The 19,203-nt window shown below is 40.8% G+C and overlaps 2 protein-coding genes across 2 annotated transcripts; both read right to left on the reverse strand.

Moving 5' to 3' along the window:
- Positions 1-5,166: 5,166 nt before the first annotated feature.
- On the reverse strand, positions 5,167-9,859 carry LOC125883952 (oocyte zinc finger protein XlCOF6-like). Its single transcript, XM_049568614.1, has 2 exons — positions 9,605-9,859; positions 5,167-7,193 (listed from the first exon to the last, which is right to left on the reverse strand). The coding sequence occupies exons 1-2, from the start codon at positions 9,795-9,797 to the stop codon at positions 5,194-5,196; spliced, it is 2,193 nt and encodes a 730-aa protein (XP_049424571.1). The 5' UTR covers positions 9,798-9,859; the 3' UTR covers positions 5,167-5,193.
- Positions 9,860-11,738: 1,879 nt separating this feature from the next.
- LOC125883953 (zinc finger protein ZFP2-like) lies at positions 11,739-18,404 on the reverse strand. The gene is made up of 2 exons (XM_049568615.1): positions 18,164-18,404; positions 11,739-15,701 (listed from the first exon to the last, which is right to left on the reverse strand). Exons 1-2 carry the CDS (start codon positions 18,354-18,356, stop codon positions 13,795-13,797), a joined length of 2,100 nt encoding a protein of 699 aa, XP_049424572.1. The 5' UTR covers positions 18,357-18,404; the 3' UTR covers positions 11,739-13,794.
- Between the last annotated feature and the right edge of the window lie 799 nt (positions 18,405-19,203).

Genomic DNA, 19,203 nt, shown 5'->3' on the forward strand with positions numbered 1-19,203 from the left:
CTCATCAAGTATTATATATTTTGCATGATTGTCTAAATCTGGGCTAGAGGATAAGATCAATGATGAACAGAGGAATGTATGAAAGAAATGAACTTCAATGTGTCCTATACCTACCTTGATTTAAAAGTTATTGATTAAAGACACCTAATTCAGGATCTTTTAGTTGTTATCATACGTAGTCCTTAACTCTGAACCAAAACCACCATCTAATGGGCTCAGAAAGAATAAAATCATTCATGAGCCTTCATTTGGTGATCACTAAAAGAAATACATCTGGAAGAGCTTGAAGCATCACTGAATGACTAATAAAACGAGACACTGGAACATGAATGCTGAAGCGTTTACTGCAGTAAATTTAAAAGCTTGTGTTTGCAGTGTTTCCATGAAACAGACTGGTCCAACTGCAGCACAGCCGATCAGCTGTCGATGTCGACACTGACTGAAAATATGAAATCAGCTGATGATCACATTTTCTTGGCGCACATAAAGTATTCCTATTCTTGACAGCGTGCATCATTCCAGTATCCCCAGTCTGGAAAACACAAGAGGAAACATCACATTCAGCATTCAGACAGAATCATCTTCTAACTTTAAATGCATTGTCACGTTTTCTGCTTTGGGCTTCATGCAGGAAATTTTTGTCTTGAAGTGCTTGTTTCAACTGAATGAACTACTATTTACACAGAAACCTGTTGATGCAACTGGTTCTTGCATGAGGCCCAATGTTCTTCAGATTCACTCATACGACTTTTTCATAATCAGAAGTAAATCTCTGGCGTCCACCCTTTCTTAAAACTACAATCTTTCTTTCTCCTCTATTTTTTCTCACCAACAAAGTTCAACTCGACGCAGTGCTCCCGTCCATGATAGTTGCTCGGCTCACCACGATGCCATCTAGTGTACTTGAACTCAGATCCATCATTCTGAAAAACACAAAGGTGGGGATCAGTAATGACATCTGACACACATACTCCTCTATGTATCATGCATCAGGGTGTTTCCTCCAAATCATCCATCAGTGAGGTTACTAAGCCAGCCAAATCTGCGATGTGCCCCACTACCTGAGCTCCAATCCAAAACTTATGGCGAACACCACCCATGGCACGTGCAGATATACAACGCATGTTCATCATCTCAGCCTCATTGTGGATTGAAACCAGATTACCCCCTTCTTGTCTGACGCAGTAGTTCTGAATTCAACAGAAAGGTGAGAAGTGTGAGTCTTCACCAGCACGTTATCATAACTGTATGCACAAGATGAGTATCTAGAAACTGTTTAAATGTTTAATGAACATATGAATTAATGTGTCTACATGGAGACACTTGGAGCAAGGAGGGAGTTCACAGTGATGAGAACCAACAAAGACGGTTTGCTTCAACAACACTAAATGTGTAACCTTGAAGTCACATTCAAGATGTCAGACATTTAACAGACTAAACAAACTTTTAAAAGGTCCTTTGGTTCATGTAGTCTCTAGTGACATGATGAAAAAAGCACACGTAAACTTTGGTCACAAGGAGAGACTATTGCTTTTTGAATAATAAAATAAGTGCCTGGAACACCTCTAACAGGAGGTGCCCAGGAGGATCCTGATCAGATGCCCAAACCAATTCCAATGTGAAGGAGCAGTGGCTTTACTTGGAGCTCCCTCCAGATGTCTGACTCCTCCCCCTATCTCTAAGGCTGAGCCCAGACACCCCACAGAGGAAACTCATTTTAGCTGCTTGTATCTGTGATCTCATTCTTTCTGATACCACCCAGAGCTCATGCCCATAGGTGAGGGTCAGAAAGAAGATGGACCAGTTAATCAAAAGCTCAAAAGCTCCAGTTTGGCTCCCTCTTCACCACAACAGTCCAGAGCAGCGGATGCATCACTGCAGACGCCACCCAAACCCGTTGATCCATCTCACGCTCCATTCTACCCTCACTCATGATCAAGACCTTGAGCTACTTGAAGTCCTTCACTTAGGGCAGGAACTCTCCAAACACTATATTTCTGTTATGCTTCTTTATTTAACAGAGACAGTGCACAAAAGACATTGACCTTTAACAAAACAAGGAGAGATGTGATGTACCAGGTTTAAGCAAATTTCCTGGACAGGTACAGTGCCCTCCAAAAGTATCGGAACAGTGAGGCCAATTCCTTTATTTTTGTCGTAGACTGAAAATATTTGGGTTTGACATCAAAAGATGAATATGGGACAAGAGATCAACATTTCAGCTTTTATTTCCAGGTATTTACATCTGGATCTGATACACAACTTAGAAGATAGCACCTTTTGTTTGAACCCACCCATTTTTCATGAGAGCAAAAGTATTGGAACATGTCACTGACAGGTGTGTTTTGTTGCCCAGGTGTCTCCCAATTACACTGATTATTCAAACAATAAATAGCACTGAATGTCTGAGCTCAGTTTCAGATTGGGTACGATAGATTTTGCCTGTGCAGACTGCATTTAGAGGTGGAACCAACATGAAAACCAGAGAGCTGTCTATGGGTGAAAAAGAAGCAATTGTGAATCTGAGAGAAGATGGACAATCAATCAGAGCCATTGCACAAACATTGGCCATAGCCAGTACAACCATTTGGAATGTCCTGAAGAAGAAAGAAACCACTGGTGTACTAAGCAACAGACGTCGAACAGGTAGACCAAGGAAAACATCAGCAGTTGATGACAGAAACATTGTGAGAGCTGTAAAGAAAGACCATAAAACAACTGTTAGTGACATCGGCAACAACCTCCAGAGGGCAGGAGTGAAGGTATCACAATCTACTGTTCGCAGAAGACTTCATGAACAAAAGTACAGAGGCTACACCAGAAGATGCAAACCACTCATTAGCAAGAAGAATAGGAAGGCCAGGCTGGAATTTGCCAAAAGGTACAGAGATGAGCCTCAAAAATTCTGGGAAAAGGTTTTATGGACTGATGAGACAAAGATTAACTTTTTCCAAAGTGACGGAAAGGCGAAAGTTTGGAGAAAGAAAGGATCTGCTCATGATCCCAAACATACAAGCTCATCTGTGAAACACGGTGGAGGTAATGTCATGGCTTGGGCTTGCATGGCTTCTTCTGGGACGGGCTCTTTCATCTTCATTGATGATGTAACACATGATGGCAGCAGCGAAATGAACTCAGAAGTCTACAGAAACATTTTGTCTGCTAATTTAAAGAAAGATGCAACCAAACTGATTGGGAGATCCTTCATCATGCAGCAAGATAATGACCCAAAACACACTGCCAAAACAACAAAGGAGTTCATCAGGGGCAAGAAGTGGAAGGTTTTAGACTGGCCAAGTCAGTCTCCAGACTTAAACCCAATAGAGCATGCATTTTACCTGCTGAAGAGGAGACTGAAGGGAGTAACCCCCCAAAACAAACAACAACTGAAAGAGGCTGCGGTGAGAGCCTGGAAAAGCATCATAAAAGAAGAATGCAAAAGTTTGGTGATGTCAGTGGGTCACAGGCTTGATGCAGTTATTGAAAGCAAAGGATTTGCAACTAAATATTAAGTCTCATTCACTTTAATCTATTTTAAGTTTATATGTTCCAATACTTTTGCTCACCTAAAAATTTTGTGTTCCATTACAAATAATGCTATCTTCTAAGTTGTGTATCAGATCCAGATGTAAATACCTGGAAATAAAAGTTGAAATGTTGATCTCTTGTCTCATATTCATCTTTTGATGTCAAACCCAAATGTTTTCAGTCTACAACAAAAGTAAATGAATTGGCCTCACTGTTCCAATACTTTTGGAGGGCACTGTAGGTAGAACAGTAAAATAGTAAGAAAAACTAAACATAAAAAGATTAGTTATTAAAAGTCTAGCCTAGAAACTGTTGAACATCCAATCAGCTGACAAATAGTGCTTTAATGGAAATGGGCTACATATTAGTCAAATTTTGTCCCAAATTTCTGCTGCACCACTTAACACATAACAGCAAGGCCCGGGACAGCTGTTGAAATGAAGTGCAATCATTAAGCCAGCGACAGTGACCACTCAAATGTCTAGTAGCTTTCACAGTTGACAAATGATTGCCCACATGGACAATTATGCTTACGATGTGATTCTATGTAAGCCTGAAAGACATTTATCAGTTCGCTGTAAGGGCCATGTCGTCCTGTTGACGTACACACTGGTCTTGCCACTGAAATTTTATGGCTGGTCCGATGGATCTGCCAGCTAGTGATGGCCAAATGAGGCCTCATAAGCCACTGTCTTCATTTTTTGAAACCACTAGATGGCGCTGTCTGTTCAACAAAGGTTTGAAAGCACATTTCACTGCCATTCCTTTGGCCTCTATCTTTAAACCAAGAGTGCCATCTGGTGGCGTGAGAAAATAAAGAAAATGGTTCATGAGGCTTCATTTGGCCGTCACTACTCTGAGCTACAATAACTGTTAAATGAGGTGTAGACTCTGCCTACTCAACGCACTGAATGCACACACAGGCGTGGTAATGGTGCAGACCTTGTGTTAAAGATTTCTACGAACTGAGCAAACAGAAACATTTTTCTCTCGTGTGAAGTGTAATGTGTCTCTTCAGATGCTGCCCGAAGCCGAATTTTTTCCCACAGTCAGAGCAGATAAATGGTTTCTCTCCTGTATGAGTGATCATGTACGTCTTCAAATTCCCACTATGAATAGATATTTTACTGCACTCAGAGCAACTAAATCGTTTTTCACCAGCAATGCATTCCGAATCGGTGGGTCACCAGGCACTACGCCTTTGGTGGACCAAGTAGCAGAGACTGCACACCATGTGACAGTTCTCATAGCCAGCAGATCAGCTGGATCCGCTGCTGAATTTCGGTGGCAAGATCGGCATTTATGTCACCACGACCAAATGGCCCGTACAAACATAAACAAGTCAAGGGAGACTGAAGACCAATGACTGATGAATGTCATTCAGACTGACAGATTACACTCCTTTTTACCAGCTTTCCTGGCCTACGCCGTTGCATGTTACGCAGTGCATCGGCGCACTGAAAATGGAGCAGACCCACTGACATGGCCTTCATTTTCAGAGTTTCATCCTGACTGAGTTCCTCCTTCAAATCATTACTGTTCAGTCTCAGGATCATAACAGGAACCTGATCCAGTCTTGTCATCAGTCTCAGGTTGTAAATGTGTATCTGGATCTGAGTTCCTGGCTGGTTCTGGTCCTCCACAGTTCTCTCCATCAGAGTCTGTTTACATCTGTTGAGCTGAGCTGCTGGCTGGAGGCTCTGCCTCTCTGTTCTCCTCAGTTTGACTGTGATGAGGCTGTGAGGACTGACAACCAACACACTGATGGTTTTTGAGCTGTGTAGGCCAAGAGAATTTTTGTTCACAAACACTGCAATTGAAAGGTTTCTCTCCGGTATGGATTCTTAAATGTCGGACTAAAGTTTGCTTGTGAGAGAATCTTTTAACACACACCGAGCAGCTGTCAGGTTTCTCTCCCGTTTGGATTAACATTTGTGTCTGTACATTTCCTCTCTCTGTAACAACATTGTTACAAACTGAGCAGCTAAAAGGTTTCTCTCCTGTGTGTGTTCTCATGTGGCGGACTAAGGTTTGCTTGTGAGAGAACGTTCTACCACACACTGAACAGTCGAATGGTTTTTCTCCTGTATGAGTTCTCATGTGCCTTTTCAGATCTGTCTTGGTGCCAAATATTTTTCCGCACTCAGAGCAGTTAAAAGGTTTATTTCCTGTGTGGATCGTCATGTGTTTCTGTAAATGGCCACTCTGTGTAAAAGAGTTCTTACAAATGGAGCAGCTGAAAGGTTTCTCTCCTCTATGAGATCTTATGTGTTGCTTCAGAATTGTCTTGCGTCCAAATCTTTTCCCACACTCGGAGCAGCTAAATGGTTTCTCTCCCGTGTGGGTTTTCATGTGTGTGTGTAAATGTCCACTCTGTCTAAATGATTTCTCACAAACTGAGCAGCTAAAACGTTTTTCTCCTGTATGCGTTGTCATGTGTCTCTTCAGAAGTGTCTTGCGGTCAAATCTTTTCCCACACTTTGAGCAGATAAATGGTTTCTCACCAGCACTACATTTAAAATCACTAACAGGGACTTCATCATTTTTCAGAGAGTTTAAACCTGGATGATATTCTCTGCTCTCTGTCCAATCATCACTGACATCAGTCTCAGGTTCAGAGCAGTCTCCATACTTGTCAACAGTCTCAGGTTGTAAATGTGTATCTGGATCTGAGTTCCTGGCTGGTTCTGGTCCTCCACAGTTCTCTCCATCAGCTCCAGTTTCCATCTGTTGAGCTGAGCTGCTGGCTGGAGGCTCTGCCTCTCTGTTCTCCTCAGTTTGACTGTGATGAGGCTGTGAGGACTGACACCCAACACACTGATGGTTTCTGAACTGTGCAGGCCAAGAGAATCTTTGCTCACAAACACTGCAACTGAGAGGTTTCTCTCCTGTGTGGATTATCATGTGTTTCTGTAAGTTTCCACCTTGTGTAAAATATTTGTTACAAACAAAGCAGCTGTAAGGTTTCTCTCCTGCATGAGTTCTCATGTGTTTGTGTAAATTTCGGCTCTCTGTAAAAGATTTATTACAAACCGAGCAGCTGAACGGTTTCTCTCCTGTATGAGTCATCATGTGTCTCTTCAGATGTTGCCCTGAGCTGAATCTTTTCCCACACTCAGAGCAGCTGAATGGTTTCGCACCAGCACTCCATCTCCAGTTACGAACAGGGACTTCGTCATTTTTCAGAGAGTTTAAACCTGGATGATATTCTCTAGTCTCTGTCCAATCATCACTAACATCAGTCTCAGGTTCAGAAGACTCTCCAGTCTTGTCATCAGTCTCAGGCTGTAAATGTGTATCTGGATCTGAGTTCCTGGCTGGTTCTGGTCCTCCACAGTCCTCTCCATCAGCTCCAGTTTCCATCTGTTCAGTGTGTCTTTGATGAAGCTGTGAGGACTGAGGTTTCTCCTCTTCATCATCTTCACTCTTCACAGGGACAGGAGAGGATGTGAACTTGATGATATCATCCTCCTCCAGCCCTTGAAACTGCTCTCCCTCCTGACTGATCCAGAGTTCCTCCTGTTCCTCTTTAATGTGTGGAGGCTCTGGGTCCTCCTGGTCCTCTTTAATGTGTGGAGGCTCTGGGTCCTCCTGGTCCACACTGGAGCTCCACTCCTGCTGCTCAGGGGGAACCTCTTTTTTAACCACCAACAGCTGCTGGACGTCTGCAGGAAACAGGAAGCACACACACGCGTTACAGAGAAATGTCATTCATTCACATCACAGCTCAGAAACTCCGTATATGCTTATATACTCTGCTCTACTCTCTAATCTACTCTTCTCTATTCTATTCTGCTCTACTCAACAGAATAATGGTCACTACCGAAACACTGGGTGCTTTGTAAAAAAAAAAAAAAAGTATATTGAGTTATCAACTAAAGTATTATGATGCTAATCGGTCATAGTATATATACAATATTAATATTAATAGGGACAAAGTTTTGGAATTAAAACATTCAAAATTTCGAAATATTTCCAGCCTAACTTTGCACACATTCAGTAGAATGCCCCATATATATATATATTATATATACAAAGATATATATAAAGATATATACATTATATATACAAAGATATCATATATATATATATATATATATACACATATACACACACACACACACACACACATATATATATATATATATATATATATATATATATATATATATATATATATATATATATATATATACAGTACAGACCAAAAGTTTGGACACACCTTCTCATTCAATGCGTTTTCTTTATTTTCATGACTATTTACATTGTAGATTCTCACTGAAGGCATCAAAACTATGAATGAACACATGTGGAGTTATGTACTTAACAAAAAAAGGTGAAATAACTGAAAACATGTTTTATATTCTAGTTTCTTCAAAATAGCCACCCTTTGCTCTGATTACTGCTTTGCACACTCTTGGCATTCTCTCCATGAGCTTCAAGAGGTAGTCACCTGAAATGGTTTTCCAACAGTCTTGAAGGAGTTCCCAGAGGTGTTTAGCACTTGTTGGCCCCTTTGCCTTCACTCTGCGGTCCAGCTCACCCCAAACCATCTCCATTGGGTTCAAGTCCGGTGACTGTGGAGGCCAGGTCATCTGCTGCAGCACTCCATCACTCTCCTTCTTGGTCAAATAGCCCTTACACAGCCTGGAGGTGTGTTTGGGGTCATTGTCCTGTTGAAAAATAAATGATCGTCCAACTAAACACAAACCGGATGGGATGGCATGTCGCTGCAGGATGCTGTGGTAGCCATGCTGGTTCAGTGTGCCTTCAATTTTGAATAAATCCCCAACAGTGTCACCAGCAAAACACCCCACACCATCACACCTCCTCCTCCATGCTTCACAGTGGGAACCAGGCATGTGGAATCCATCCGTTCACCTTTTCTGCGTCTCACAAAGACACAGCAGTTGGAACCAAAGATCTCAAATTTGGACTCATCAGACCAAAGCACAGATTTCCACTGGTCTAATGTCCATTCCTTGTGTTTCTTGGCCCAAACAAATCTCTTCTGCATGTTGCCTCTCCTTAGCAGTGGTTTCCTAGCAGCTATTTGACCATGAAGGCCTGATTCGCGCAGTCTCCTCTTAACAGTTGTTCTAGAGATGGGTCTGCTGCTAGAACTCTGTGTGGCATTCATCTGGTCTCTGATCTGAGCTGCTGTTAACTTGCGATTTCTGAGGCTGGTGACTCGGATGAACTTATCCTCAGAAGCAGAGGTGACTCTTGGTCTTCCTTTCCTGGGTCGGTCCTCGTGTGTGCCAGTTTGGTTGTAGTGCTTGATGGTTTTTGCGACTCCACTTGGGGACACATTTAAAGTTTTTGCAATTTTCCGGACTGACTGACCTTCATTTCTTAAAGTAATGATGGCCACTCGTTTTTCTTTAGTTAGCTGATTGGTTCTTGCCATAATATGAATTTTAACAGTTGTCCAATAGGGCTGTCGGCTGTGTATTAACCTGACTTGTGCACAACACAACTGATGGTCCCAACCCCATTGATAAAGCAAGAAATTCCACTAATTAACCCTGATAAGGCACACCTGTGAAGTGGAAACCATTTCAGGTGACTACCTCTTGAAGCTCATGGAGAGAATGCCAAGAGTGTGCAAAGCAGTAATCAGAGCAAAGGGTGGCTATTTTGAAGAAACTAGAATATAAAACATGTTTTCAGTTATTTCACCTTTTTTTGTTAAGTACATAACTCCACATGTGTTCATTCATAGTTTTGATGCCTTCAGTGAGAATCTACAATGTAAATAGTCATGAAAATAAAGAAAAAGCATTGAATGAGAAGGTGTGTCCAAACTTTTGGCCTGTACTGTATATATATATACATATATATATATATATATATATATATATATATATATATACATACATATATATATATATATATATATATATATATATATATATATATACATGCTTAACCCTATATTATATTGACTTTTAGCATGAAGCTAACTGCACCACAGAAACTAACGTGGCTTTTAAACGTCGACAGAGTGAATATTTAATGAACAAAGCTGCAGTTATATTATTAATAATGAACTTGTAATGTTTAATGAACAAACCTGCTCTGTGTAACCGAAGCTGAGGGTTGAAAACAGCGTCCAGTAGTTTCCGTTGTCGCTCGTTCTCCTCTTTTGATCGACAAAGTTCCTCCTCGTACTCTGCTATCGTTCTTTCAAACAGCCCAAATATCTCTTCAGCAGCCGCAGTTAGTCGCTGCTTCAACAACGATCTCAGCATTTGGACTCTAGACATGTTCACACTTTAAAAACACAACAAAGACACTCTGCTAACACTTGGTTCTGCTGGACGCCATCTTTGTTCATTGTGAAGTTAGCCACAGTAAATAATACAACTTCCGGGTCGAGCAGTTGCCTAGCTTCAAAATAAAAGTCGAAAAGTTCATGTTCAAACTGTTGGTTTACTGTGCTGTTTATTTAATACAAAATATTGTAGCGTGTGTCACAAGGTCCTCAAAGTGAAACCTGTAAATATATTAGTGTAACCTCTATGCTGCTATTGTTGTCATCCTAAACCAGAACCACTGAGAGCTTTTTGAGGTTTAGCGGGCGTTTAAAAATCAGTGATGGTAAAAGATGTTCAGAAAAGGTTCAATGTTTTTTCACCAGCTATTGGAAGACGCTGATTGAACGGTTACATGTAGACCATATTTCACTGAGATTAGCAATATTGACTTTCAACTTAACAATCTGGATGTGATTTATACATGAGGCTCCAAAATGATGATAGGGCATCATTTGCACATTGCAGAGGTGAAAAACCCCACCATTGCAAGTCCCAGTGAGACCCCTTCCCCCTTAAAGTCCAGTCAGAGATTACAATCAGAGGCTTATCATGTGTCACGTTCAGTTGTTGAGGCGATTTGTCCCAATTCTCATCTCTCCATTTCCTCCTCAATTTCCTTATTGCAGGGGAAAGGACAGGTATTTACACTGGCGTTTTCCATAAGGCTCTCCAGACAGGCTCATAACATCATGAACAAACCTGGGGAAGAAACAAGATGATCGTTAAACCAATGTCTCCAAATAGTCGGTGAAAAAACTTTCACTTCTGAACCTCTTCTGAACCTTTTTTCACCAGTGACTGTAGAAGTTTAAGTCTTTCCAGCAGAAAACTGCTTGCTGGGTAATTTTAAAAAAAAGAAAAAAAGGTTTAGTCTTGAACTTGGAAACAAAAACATTTCTCAACACAAGATCCAAATAAAGTTGCTGTTTCTGAAGCTTTCAACCACAACCTGAGCCGTCCTCAGGGAATCTATTACTCAGTTGTCATGGAGATGTCACTATATGACATATTATAATGTTATCAATGTTGCGGGACGTTTAGTTTTTTTTAGTTTATTTGTTTATTTGAAAAGGGACAATGTACATTAATCAACATTTAAAAAAAAACAACAATGTAAAATGCACCCGAAATAGCCGAGAGGCTAATTTTCATCGATAGTCCCTTTGCCAGTTGTTAAAGGCATCAATAAAATACAACATCCAATATATATAAAAAAAATAACCCATTAAAGATAAACATTATATACAAGGTTAAAATTCTGTACGACACACACATACCGTTGAGTGACAATAACCCACAACTGCATGATGCACTCCTATATAATAGTGAGGCAAACATCAGTGTTCACGTTTGTGTTTCAACAAGCCGTTGATCATTCATTCAAGCCATTGCGCTTGAATGAATGATATGACGGAGATACTCTGATTGATTGTGGTACTGAATTCCACTGATGTGATTCTCTGAAGGAGAAAACTGCCTGACTGAATGTAGTTTTTCTTAAGGGAATTGTGCAGTCTGCCCTCACTGCACCTCTCGTACCCCTATTACCAGAAGATCTGACATTAACATATCCAGATAGAGCAGGAGGAGCTGAACCATGCAAGATCTTATATACCAGACAGATGTTTTTGAATATAATGAGGTTTTCCCAACTAAGCAATTTATATTTATTCAGTATATGACAGTGATGAAATCTGAAAGGTTTCTTGTCTAATATTTCAAGTGCTTGTTTATATAATGATTCTATTGTTTTCATTGTTGTGGTGTTTGCAGTAGACCAACTTGTCAGACAGTATGTGATGTGGGAGAGAACCATCACGAAGAAGTACATCTTGGCTGCTTCAGTTGAAAACGAATCTGAAGTTTGATAAACTGAACTTAACTTTGTTCCTGACTTTCTTAATGTGGGTTTTGAAGCTGAGGTTTGAATCTATGTGCAGTCCTAGGTATATGTATTCTGTAACCACCTGTACCCTCTCTCCAGAGATGAAAACATCTGGCATCACATTTATGTTTGTTTTTTTTCTTAGAGAAAAACATACAGACTGTTTTTGACAGGTTAAGTTGCAGACAGGACAGTTTAAGCCAGGCTGTGACTAATAACATAGCATCTGCTAACTTTGTTGCAACTTCCTCTGGTGTTTTTCCATGACCAATTATAACTGTGTCATCAGCATACATTAATATATCACAATTATCACATACAGATGGTAAATCATTGATGTACATGCTGAACAGAATAGGACCGAATACTGAACCTTGTGGGACACCAGCTGATAATTGCAAGGGGTTGGAGTTACGATTTTCAATTCTAACAATTTGAGAACGAGATGAGAGGTAGGATTTGATGAGGCTGATGGATTCCATGGAGAGATTGAAGTTCAGGAGTTTGTTCAGAAAAATTGAGTGGTTAACAGTGTCAAATGCTTTCCGCAGGTCAAGGAAAACAGCCCCCACTGACCCTCCTATGTCCATTGATGCTTTAACCCTTTCCATAAAGTAGCATATTGCAGTTTCTGTAGAATGATTGGCCCTGAATCCAAACTGCATTGGATGCAGAGAGAAGGAGCTATAATTGAGGTGATTAGTGATTTGCTTGACGACCAGTTTCTCGTATACCTTTGACACAGTGGGTAAAATGCTAACAGGCCTATAGTTGGAGGTAAGGAGAGGGTCACCACCTTTGAATATGGGAATGACAGTAGCCAGTTTCCATGATTCTGGGAATTTCCCCTCACTCAGTGAAATATTTATGATGTGTGTTAATGGGCCAATTATTGATGGATAGATTTCTTTTATCATTAGTATGTTCATTCCATATACATATGTAGCTCTTGAGGACTTGAGAGATGTGATCACTCTTGCGACTTCAGACCTGGATACTAGAATTGGACGTAATGGGGGTTCATTTGTACCACTGCTGCCAGTAGTGAGTTGTTGTAGTTGTTGTATAATATTTTCAAGGTGTGGGAAAAAAAACAAACAGAAACACTCAACGCTTATTTATACCAACATGCAGATTTGGTCCCCTCCCCATTGTTGACTCCATGGCTACAGCCTTGCTGAGAAAACAATAAACCAAACTTAAAAGATGACAGTAATTTCCCTTTGCTTTAATTTACAGAAAAAAGTTTCAGAAGAAGAGTTGTTTTGAAGAACTAATATGAGACATCAAGAAAAACCAGGATCATAACTCTAACAGTGAAATAATACCCAACCCTAAATGTTGTTTGCTTACAGTAGAAACTGTTCTCATCTGAAACATGTCAACAACTATTTCAACCCTCTGCTGCTCCAGAGTTTTATCACTGCTCACAGTGTCATCTGAAGCAGTAGTTTTAATGCCGCTGCTACCGATGACACACGACCAATGACACATGACTGCCTGATTAATCTTAAATTTAAATATTTTCCCACACTGAGCAGCTGAAGGGTTTCTCTCCTGTGTGGTCACTGTGTCTTACAAAATCAGCAGCAAAAAGGTTTTTCTCCAACTCTAAATCTCATGTGAAAGTCTCAATTTTTCTTCCAAGGATTCTTGTATTAAAAACTGAACAATTACATGGTTTCTCTCAGTGTGACTTCCCGTCTGATAGAGACCTGATGAATGTCATTCAGGCTGACAGATTACACTCCACTGACACAGACTTTATTTTTCAGAATTTTACCCTGATTGAGATTCTCAGGGGTTTCTCCTGAACGAGCCTAAATCTCATGTTACAAACTAAATTTTTCTTCCAAGGGAATATTGTATCAAAAACTGAACAACTTAATGTATGAATCCTCAGGTGCATTCTCAGACAATAGTGGACAAATATTTTACCATACTTAAAACGTTTTTCCAATAATCATCAGTGTTCAGTCTCAAGTTCAGAAGACTCTCCAGTCTTGTCATCAGTCTCAGGTTGTAAATGAGTATCTGGATCTGTGTTCCTGGCTGGTTCCATCAGCTTCTTGTTTCTATCTGTTGAGCTGAGCTGCTGGCTGGAGGCTCTGCCTCTCTGTTCTCCTCAGTCTGAGTTTGATGAGGCTGTGAAGAACGACACTGATGGTTTATGAGCTGGTAACGCCAGGTGAAACTTTGGTGACAAACACTGCAGCTAAAAGGTTTCTGTCCTGTGTGTGTTCTCATGTGATTATTTAAGGTTTGTTTGTGAGGGAAACTTTTACTACACACTGAGCAGTTGAACGGTCTTTCTCCTGTGTGGGTTCTCATGTGTTTCCTTAAGTTTCCTCTTTCTGTAAAAGACCTCTTACAAACCGAACAGCTGAAAGGTTTCTCTCCTGTGTGATATCTTGTGTGATCCTCCAATTCTATCTTACGATAGAATCTTTTCCCACACTGAGAGCAGCTAAATGGTTTCTCTCCTGTGTGAACTCTCATGTGTCGCCTCAGTGTTCCACTCTGACAATATCTTTTCCCACACTCAGTGCAGCTAAAAGGTTTCTCTCCTGTATGAAATCTCATGTGGTCACTGAAATCTTTCTTACGGGAAAATTTTTTGTCACACACAGAGCAACTCAATGTATTTTCTCCTGTATGAGATCTCATGTGTTCCCCCGGACCTGTCCGACTGTAATTTCTTTTCCCACACTCAGAGCTGCTTGGTGGTTTCTCTCCTGAATGAGTTCTCATGTGTGCCTTCAGATTTCGCCGTTCACTATATCTTTTCCCACACTCAGAGCAGCTAAATGGTTTTTCTCCTGTATGAGTTTTCATGTGCATCTTCAGAGATCCACTTTGACTGAATCCTTTCCCACACTCAACGCAATTGAATGGTTTCTGTCCTGTGTGGGTTCTCATATGTGTCCTCAGATTTCCACCTACACCAAAACTTTTTCCACATACAGAGCAATTAAATGGTTTCTCTCCTGTATGAGATCTCATGTGTGCCTTCAGATTTCCACGTTCACTAAACTTTTTCCCACACTCAGTGCAGCTGAACGGTTTTTCCCCTGTATGAGTTCTCCTATGTAGCTGCAAGTGTAGTTTGCATTCAAATCTTTTCCCACACTCAGAGCAGCTGAATGGTTTCTCACAACCACGAAATCTCAAATCACTGACAGGGTCTTCATAATTTTTCAGGGACTTTGAACCTGACCGAGGTTCTCTGGTCTCTGTCCAATCATCAGTGTCATCAGTCTCAGGTTCAGAAGACTCTCCAGTCTTGTCATGTGTCTCAGGTTGTAAATGTGTATCTGGATCTGAGTTCCTGGCTGGTTCTGGTCCTCCACAGTTCTCTCCATCAGCTCCAGTTTCCATCTGCTCAGCTGAGCTGCTGGCTGGAGGCTCTGCCTCTCTGTTCTCCTCAATTTGACTATGATGAAGCTGTGAGGATTGAGGTTCTTCCTCTTCATCTTCAGCCTTCAAAGGGACAACAGCGAATGTGAAGGTGATATCATCCTCCTCCAGCCCTTGAAGCTGCTCTCCCTCCTGACTGATCCAGAGTTCCTCCTGTTCCTCTTTAATGTGTGGAGGCTCTGGGTCCTCCTGGTCCTCTTTAATGTGTGGAGGCTCTGGGTCCTCCTGGTCCTCTTTAATGTGTGGAGGCTCTGGGTCCTCCTGGTCCTCTTTAATGTGTGGAGGCTCTGGGTCCTCCTGGTCCTCTTTAATGTGTGGGGGCTCTGGGTCCTCCTGGTCCTCTTTAATGTGTGGAGGCTCTGGGTCCTCCTGGTCCTCTTTAATGTGTGGGGGCTCTGGGTCCTCCTGGTCCTCTTTAATGTGTGGAGGCTCTGGGTCCTCCTGGTCCTCTTTAATGTGTGGAGGCTCTGGGTCCTCCTGGCCCACACTGGAGCTCCACTCCTGCTGCTCAGGGGGAACCTCTTCTTTAACCACCAACAGCTGCTGGACGTCTGCAGGAAACAGGAAACACACAGATGTTACTGTCACTGAGCATCAAACAGCTTCACAGTGTTCACTCAGCTGTGTCAGGTCTCTATAACATCTGTAAGTAACCACAATATCACTACACTGTAGGTCTGCGTTCAGCTTTATAGTAAATCAGCTGAAATGGGCACCTGCACATTCTGTTAGAAAGGCCTGGACTGAGATTGACTGAAACCTATAAGACTAAGAACCTCTATAGCAGTTCTTCCATTAGTTCAGGTTTTTCACTATTTTTTTGTTTTCCCATCACACAGCAGGGTGGGTAAAAGAAGTTTACGTGTTAGAGGTGAGCTGTTGGCAGAAGTGCAGTAACATCTAACACTTCACTATGGCTGTTTCTGGTTTGACTTTCTTCCTGCTGCTAATAAAGTTCCTTTAATTTCGTGCTATACATTTCACTTCCGATAAATTCTTCACAGCAAAAGTGCCTCGTTATTTTATTATGTAAAAGCAGTGAAATAGGGAAATAGTTTTCATCAGCAGTAACTTGACATGCCTTCTCTACATGTGACAGCAAACATGGAATAGTAAAACACAGCAGATCTCTCAAAGTACAAACAGGATGCAGGAGAAGAACTAAACTTCAAATCACACAGATTCAGCTCAAAGCTACAAAAGCACTGAGATATTTGACAATGTAATCCAACCAATCAACCTCAAGATAATAAAGTTTGGTGTCCATTAAGTCAGTGGGACTGTGCCAGTTATGGCAAAACATCTCACAAAGAGCTAATGACACCAGAGATGCTAACGACAGCAGAGAAGCTAACGACACCAGAGAAAATTTTGATGATATCATTGAGCATAACAGCCGATTCACGAATAGTGTGAACTATAAACCAACACAAAAATGACAATCACCATAAACCACCATGTTCTGAACAGACACATTTTAATCCCAACACAAAATTACAGCTGCGTTTTGGAACATTAAACTGCAAACCACTAACTACTCAGTCCAGCACTGGGCATGATGGGAAACGTGGACGTCGCTACATTATATAGTCTAAAAACTCCAAACTAAAACAAGGCTGATCGTGAATATAACGGGAATGAACTGAAACACGTTGGCCTGTGTCAAATAACCATGAGGCTTTTTAGACAGTAAAAGTGGTGAGACATTTTTTTTCAATTTGATTTTTAGTATAACACATGAAATTAAATAAATTAAATTCATGCTTGTTCACATTGTAAGAAAATGGCTCTTTACATCTATTTTGACGTTTATATAGTGAGTCAAATTTGTCCATCTTAACAGGTAAAAATATAACGTTCGGACGCATCAAATGTGCGTTAACATGACAGAAAAGGCCCTGTTAACGAGTACATTTCTGACGTCTCAAGACGTTTAGAGCATTAAAGCTTCCATGTCATTGGCTGCTGTCAGTATACTCACCCCCTGGGTACATTTTAGGTATGTGTCTATCACCAGTCTTCTAAGCAACTGAGGGGGAGAAATTCTGTTTTGAACTCACGGGACTGAAGAGAGCGAATGGCCTCATCACTATCGGCCGATATCGGCTTTAAAATGAACTCAGAATCAGCCAACATGCTTTTTCTTATTTTGTACAATGAATGGATGGTAAATACACTGTAAAGTATCATATTTCGTGTCACCATCTGCTGGTGGGCCTTCACGATTTGCATATATTATAATATGATGTACTTCCACTGCAGAAAAGATAAGATGATCACTATAGTTAGGTAGGGGGAAGAATGGATATATCATATCGGTCAAATAAGGTATTACATATCGGATTTCAAAAATATCCAATATCGTGCAACCCTGGTCCTGGATAAGAAAGCGTTTGGGAGCCCCAGCTCTACAGTTCTCATTTACGTCCACAAGGTGAACAACATACCACAGCCTACGTGTGTTTCATCCAGTATAAATCATGTAAAACTTCATTATTGTACAGAGCTTTTATTTTGAAGTGTCGTTTCCTGCTGTAGAGTGAGTGCCTAACGGACAGACAGCACACTACTTCACACACGTGGCCAAACTCCAGTGTGACGCTGAACATATCAAAGTTAGTGTAACATGAACTGATGACTAAACCTGAACCTTCGTGTCTGAACCAGGTGGAACCACTGGTCTCATCTGTGTGGACACTTATTACTTACACCTAGTTCCTTCTCTTTCACTGATAAAATGGCTGCGCCCATTATTGAACGTCATAAGACGCTAGAAATGTTCTTGTTAACAGTACATTCTCTGTCGTTTGAACGCGTTATATTTTAACCCGTTAAGACAAACTTTTGACTTATTAACACAGACGTCAAAATAGACGTTTAGAGCATTTCCGCCCTGGAGGAAATGCACCCAGGAGGCTAACAACACCAGAGACTCGTCGACAGACTGAATATTTATTGAACAAAGCTGCAGTTATATAATTAATAACGAACTTGTAATGTTTAATGAACAAACCTGCTCTGTGTAACCGAAGCTGAGGGTTGAAAACAGCGTCCAGTAGTTTCCGTTGTCGCTCGTTCTCCTCTTTTGATCGACAAAGTTCCTCCTCGTACTCTGCTATCGTTCTTTCAAACAGCCCAAATATCTCTCCATCAGCCGCAGTTAGTCGCTGCTTCACCAACGATCTCAGCATTTGGACTTTAGACATGTTCACACTCAAACACACTCTGCTAACACTTGTTTACACTGGACGCCATCTTTGTTCAAACACTGTGAAGTTAGTGAGAATACAGCTTCCGGGTCTGATGAGTTGCTGAACTTCAAAATAAAAGTCTTCAAATGTGTCCAAAATTAGGCTTACTCAAAAAAACATAGAGGAAAGTATAACAAAGAATGACATCCATTGAGCTCAGGACTCAGGAAGAGGAGTGTTGATTGTGAAGTTGTACTGTAGTAGTTATGATCATCCAGATCATCTAAATCACTACCTCTTTTATTGTATATTTTTCCTCCCACTGTTGAAGGCTCTTCTCTAGTCACAGTCTCTAGTCGGCCTATTGGAGCCGACGTCCTCGCCGGCCGCCATCTTGGATGGGTCTCGCTTCGCCTCCACAGTGCATTCACTTCTATTGAGGAAGGAGCTGTATGCACAAGTAAAATAGAATAACTCACTGAATTGTCAACTGATTTTCACGCGGTTTGGTTTGTTACAAACGGCACACATGTAGTTATGATACAGGATGCTTTCGTACATTAAAAATGCGAGATTTCATGCTTTAATACTTTCTTAATACTTTCTGCAGATAGCAACAGCATGTTATTTAGGTCACAACACAGTTATTTGATTCACCTCAACCCCAGAGTGGGAGATATATATATATATATATATATATATATATATATATATATATATATTTTATATATATATATATATGTATATATATATAGAGGAATATATATATATATATATATATATATATATATATACATATATATAGGCTATATACATACTGTATAAACACCATATACACAATACAAAACACAGTATAGCATAT

The sequence above is a fragment of the Epinephelus fuscoguttatus genome, linkage group LG23 (genome assembly GCF_011397635.1).
Source record: "Epinephelus fuscoguttatus linkage group LG23, E.fuscoguttatus.final_Chr_v1".
NCBI classification, from domain to species: domain Eukaryota; kingdom Metazoa; phylum Chordata; class Actinopteri; order Perciformes; family Serranidae; genus Epinephelus; species Epinephelus fuscoguttatus.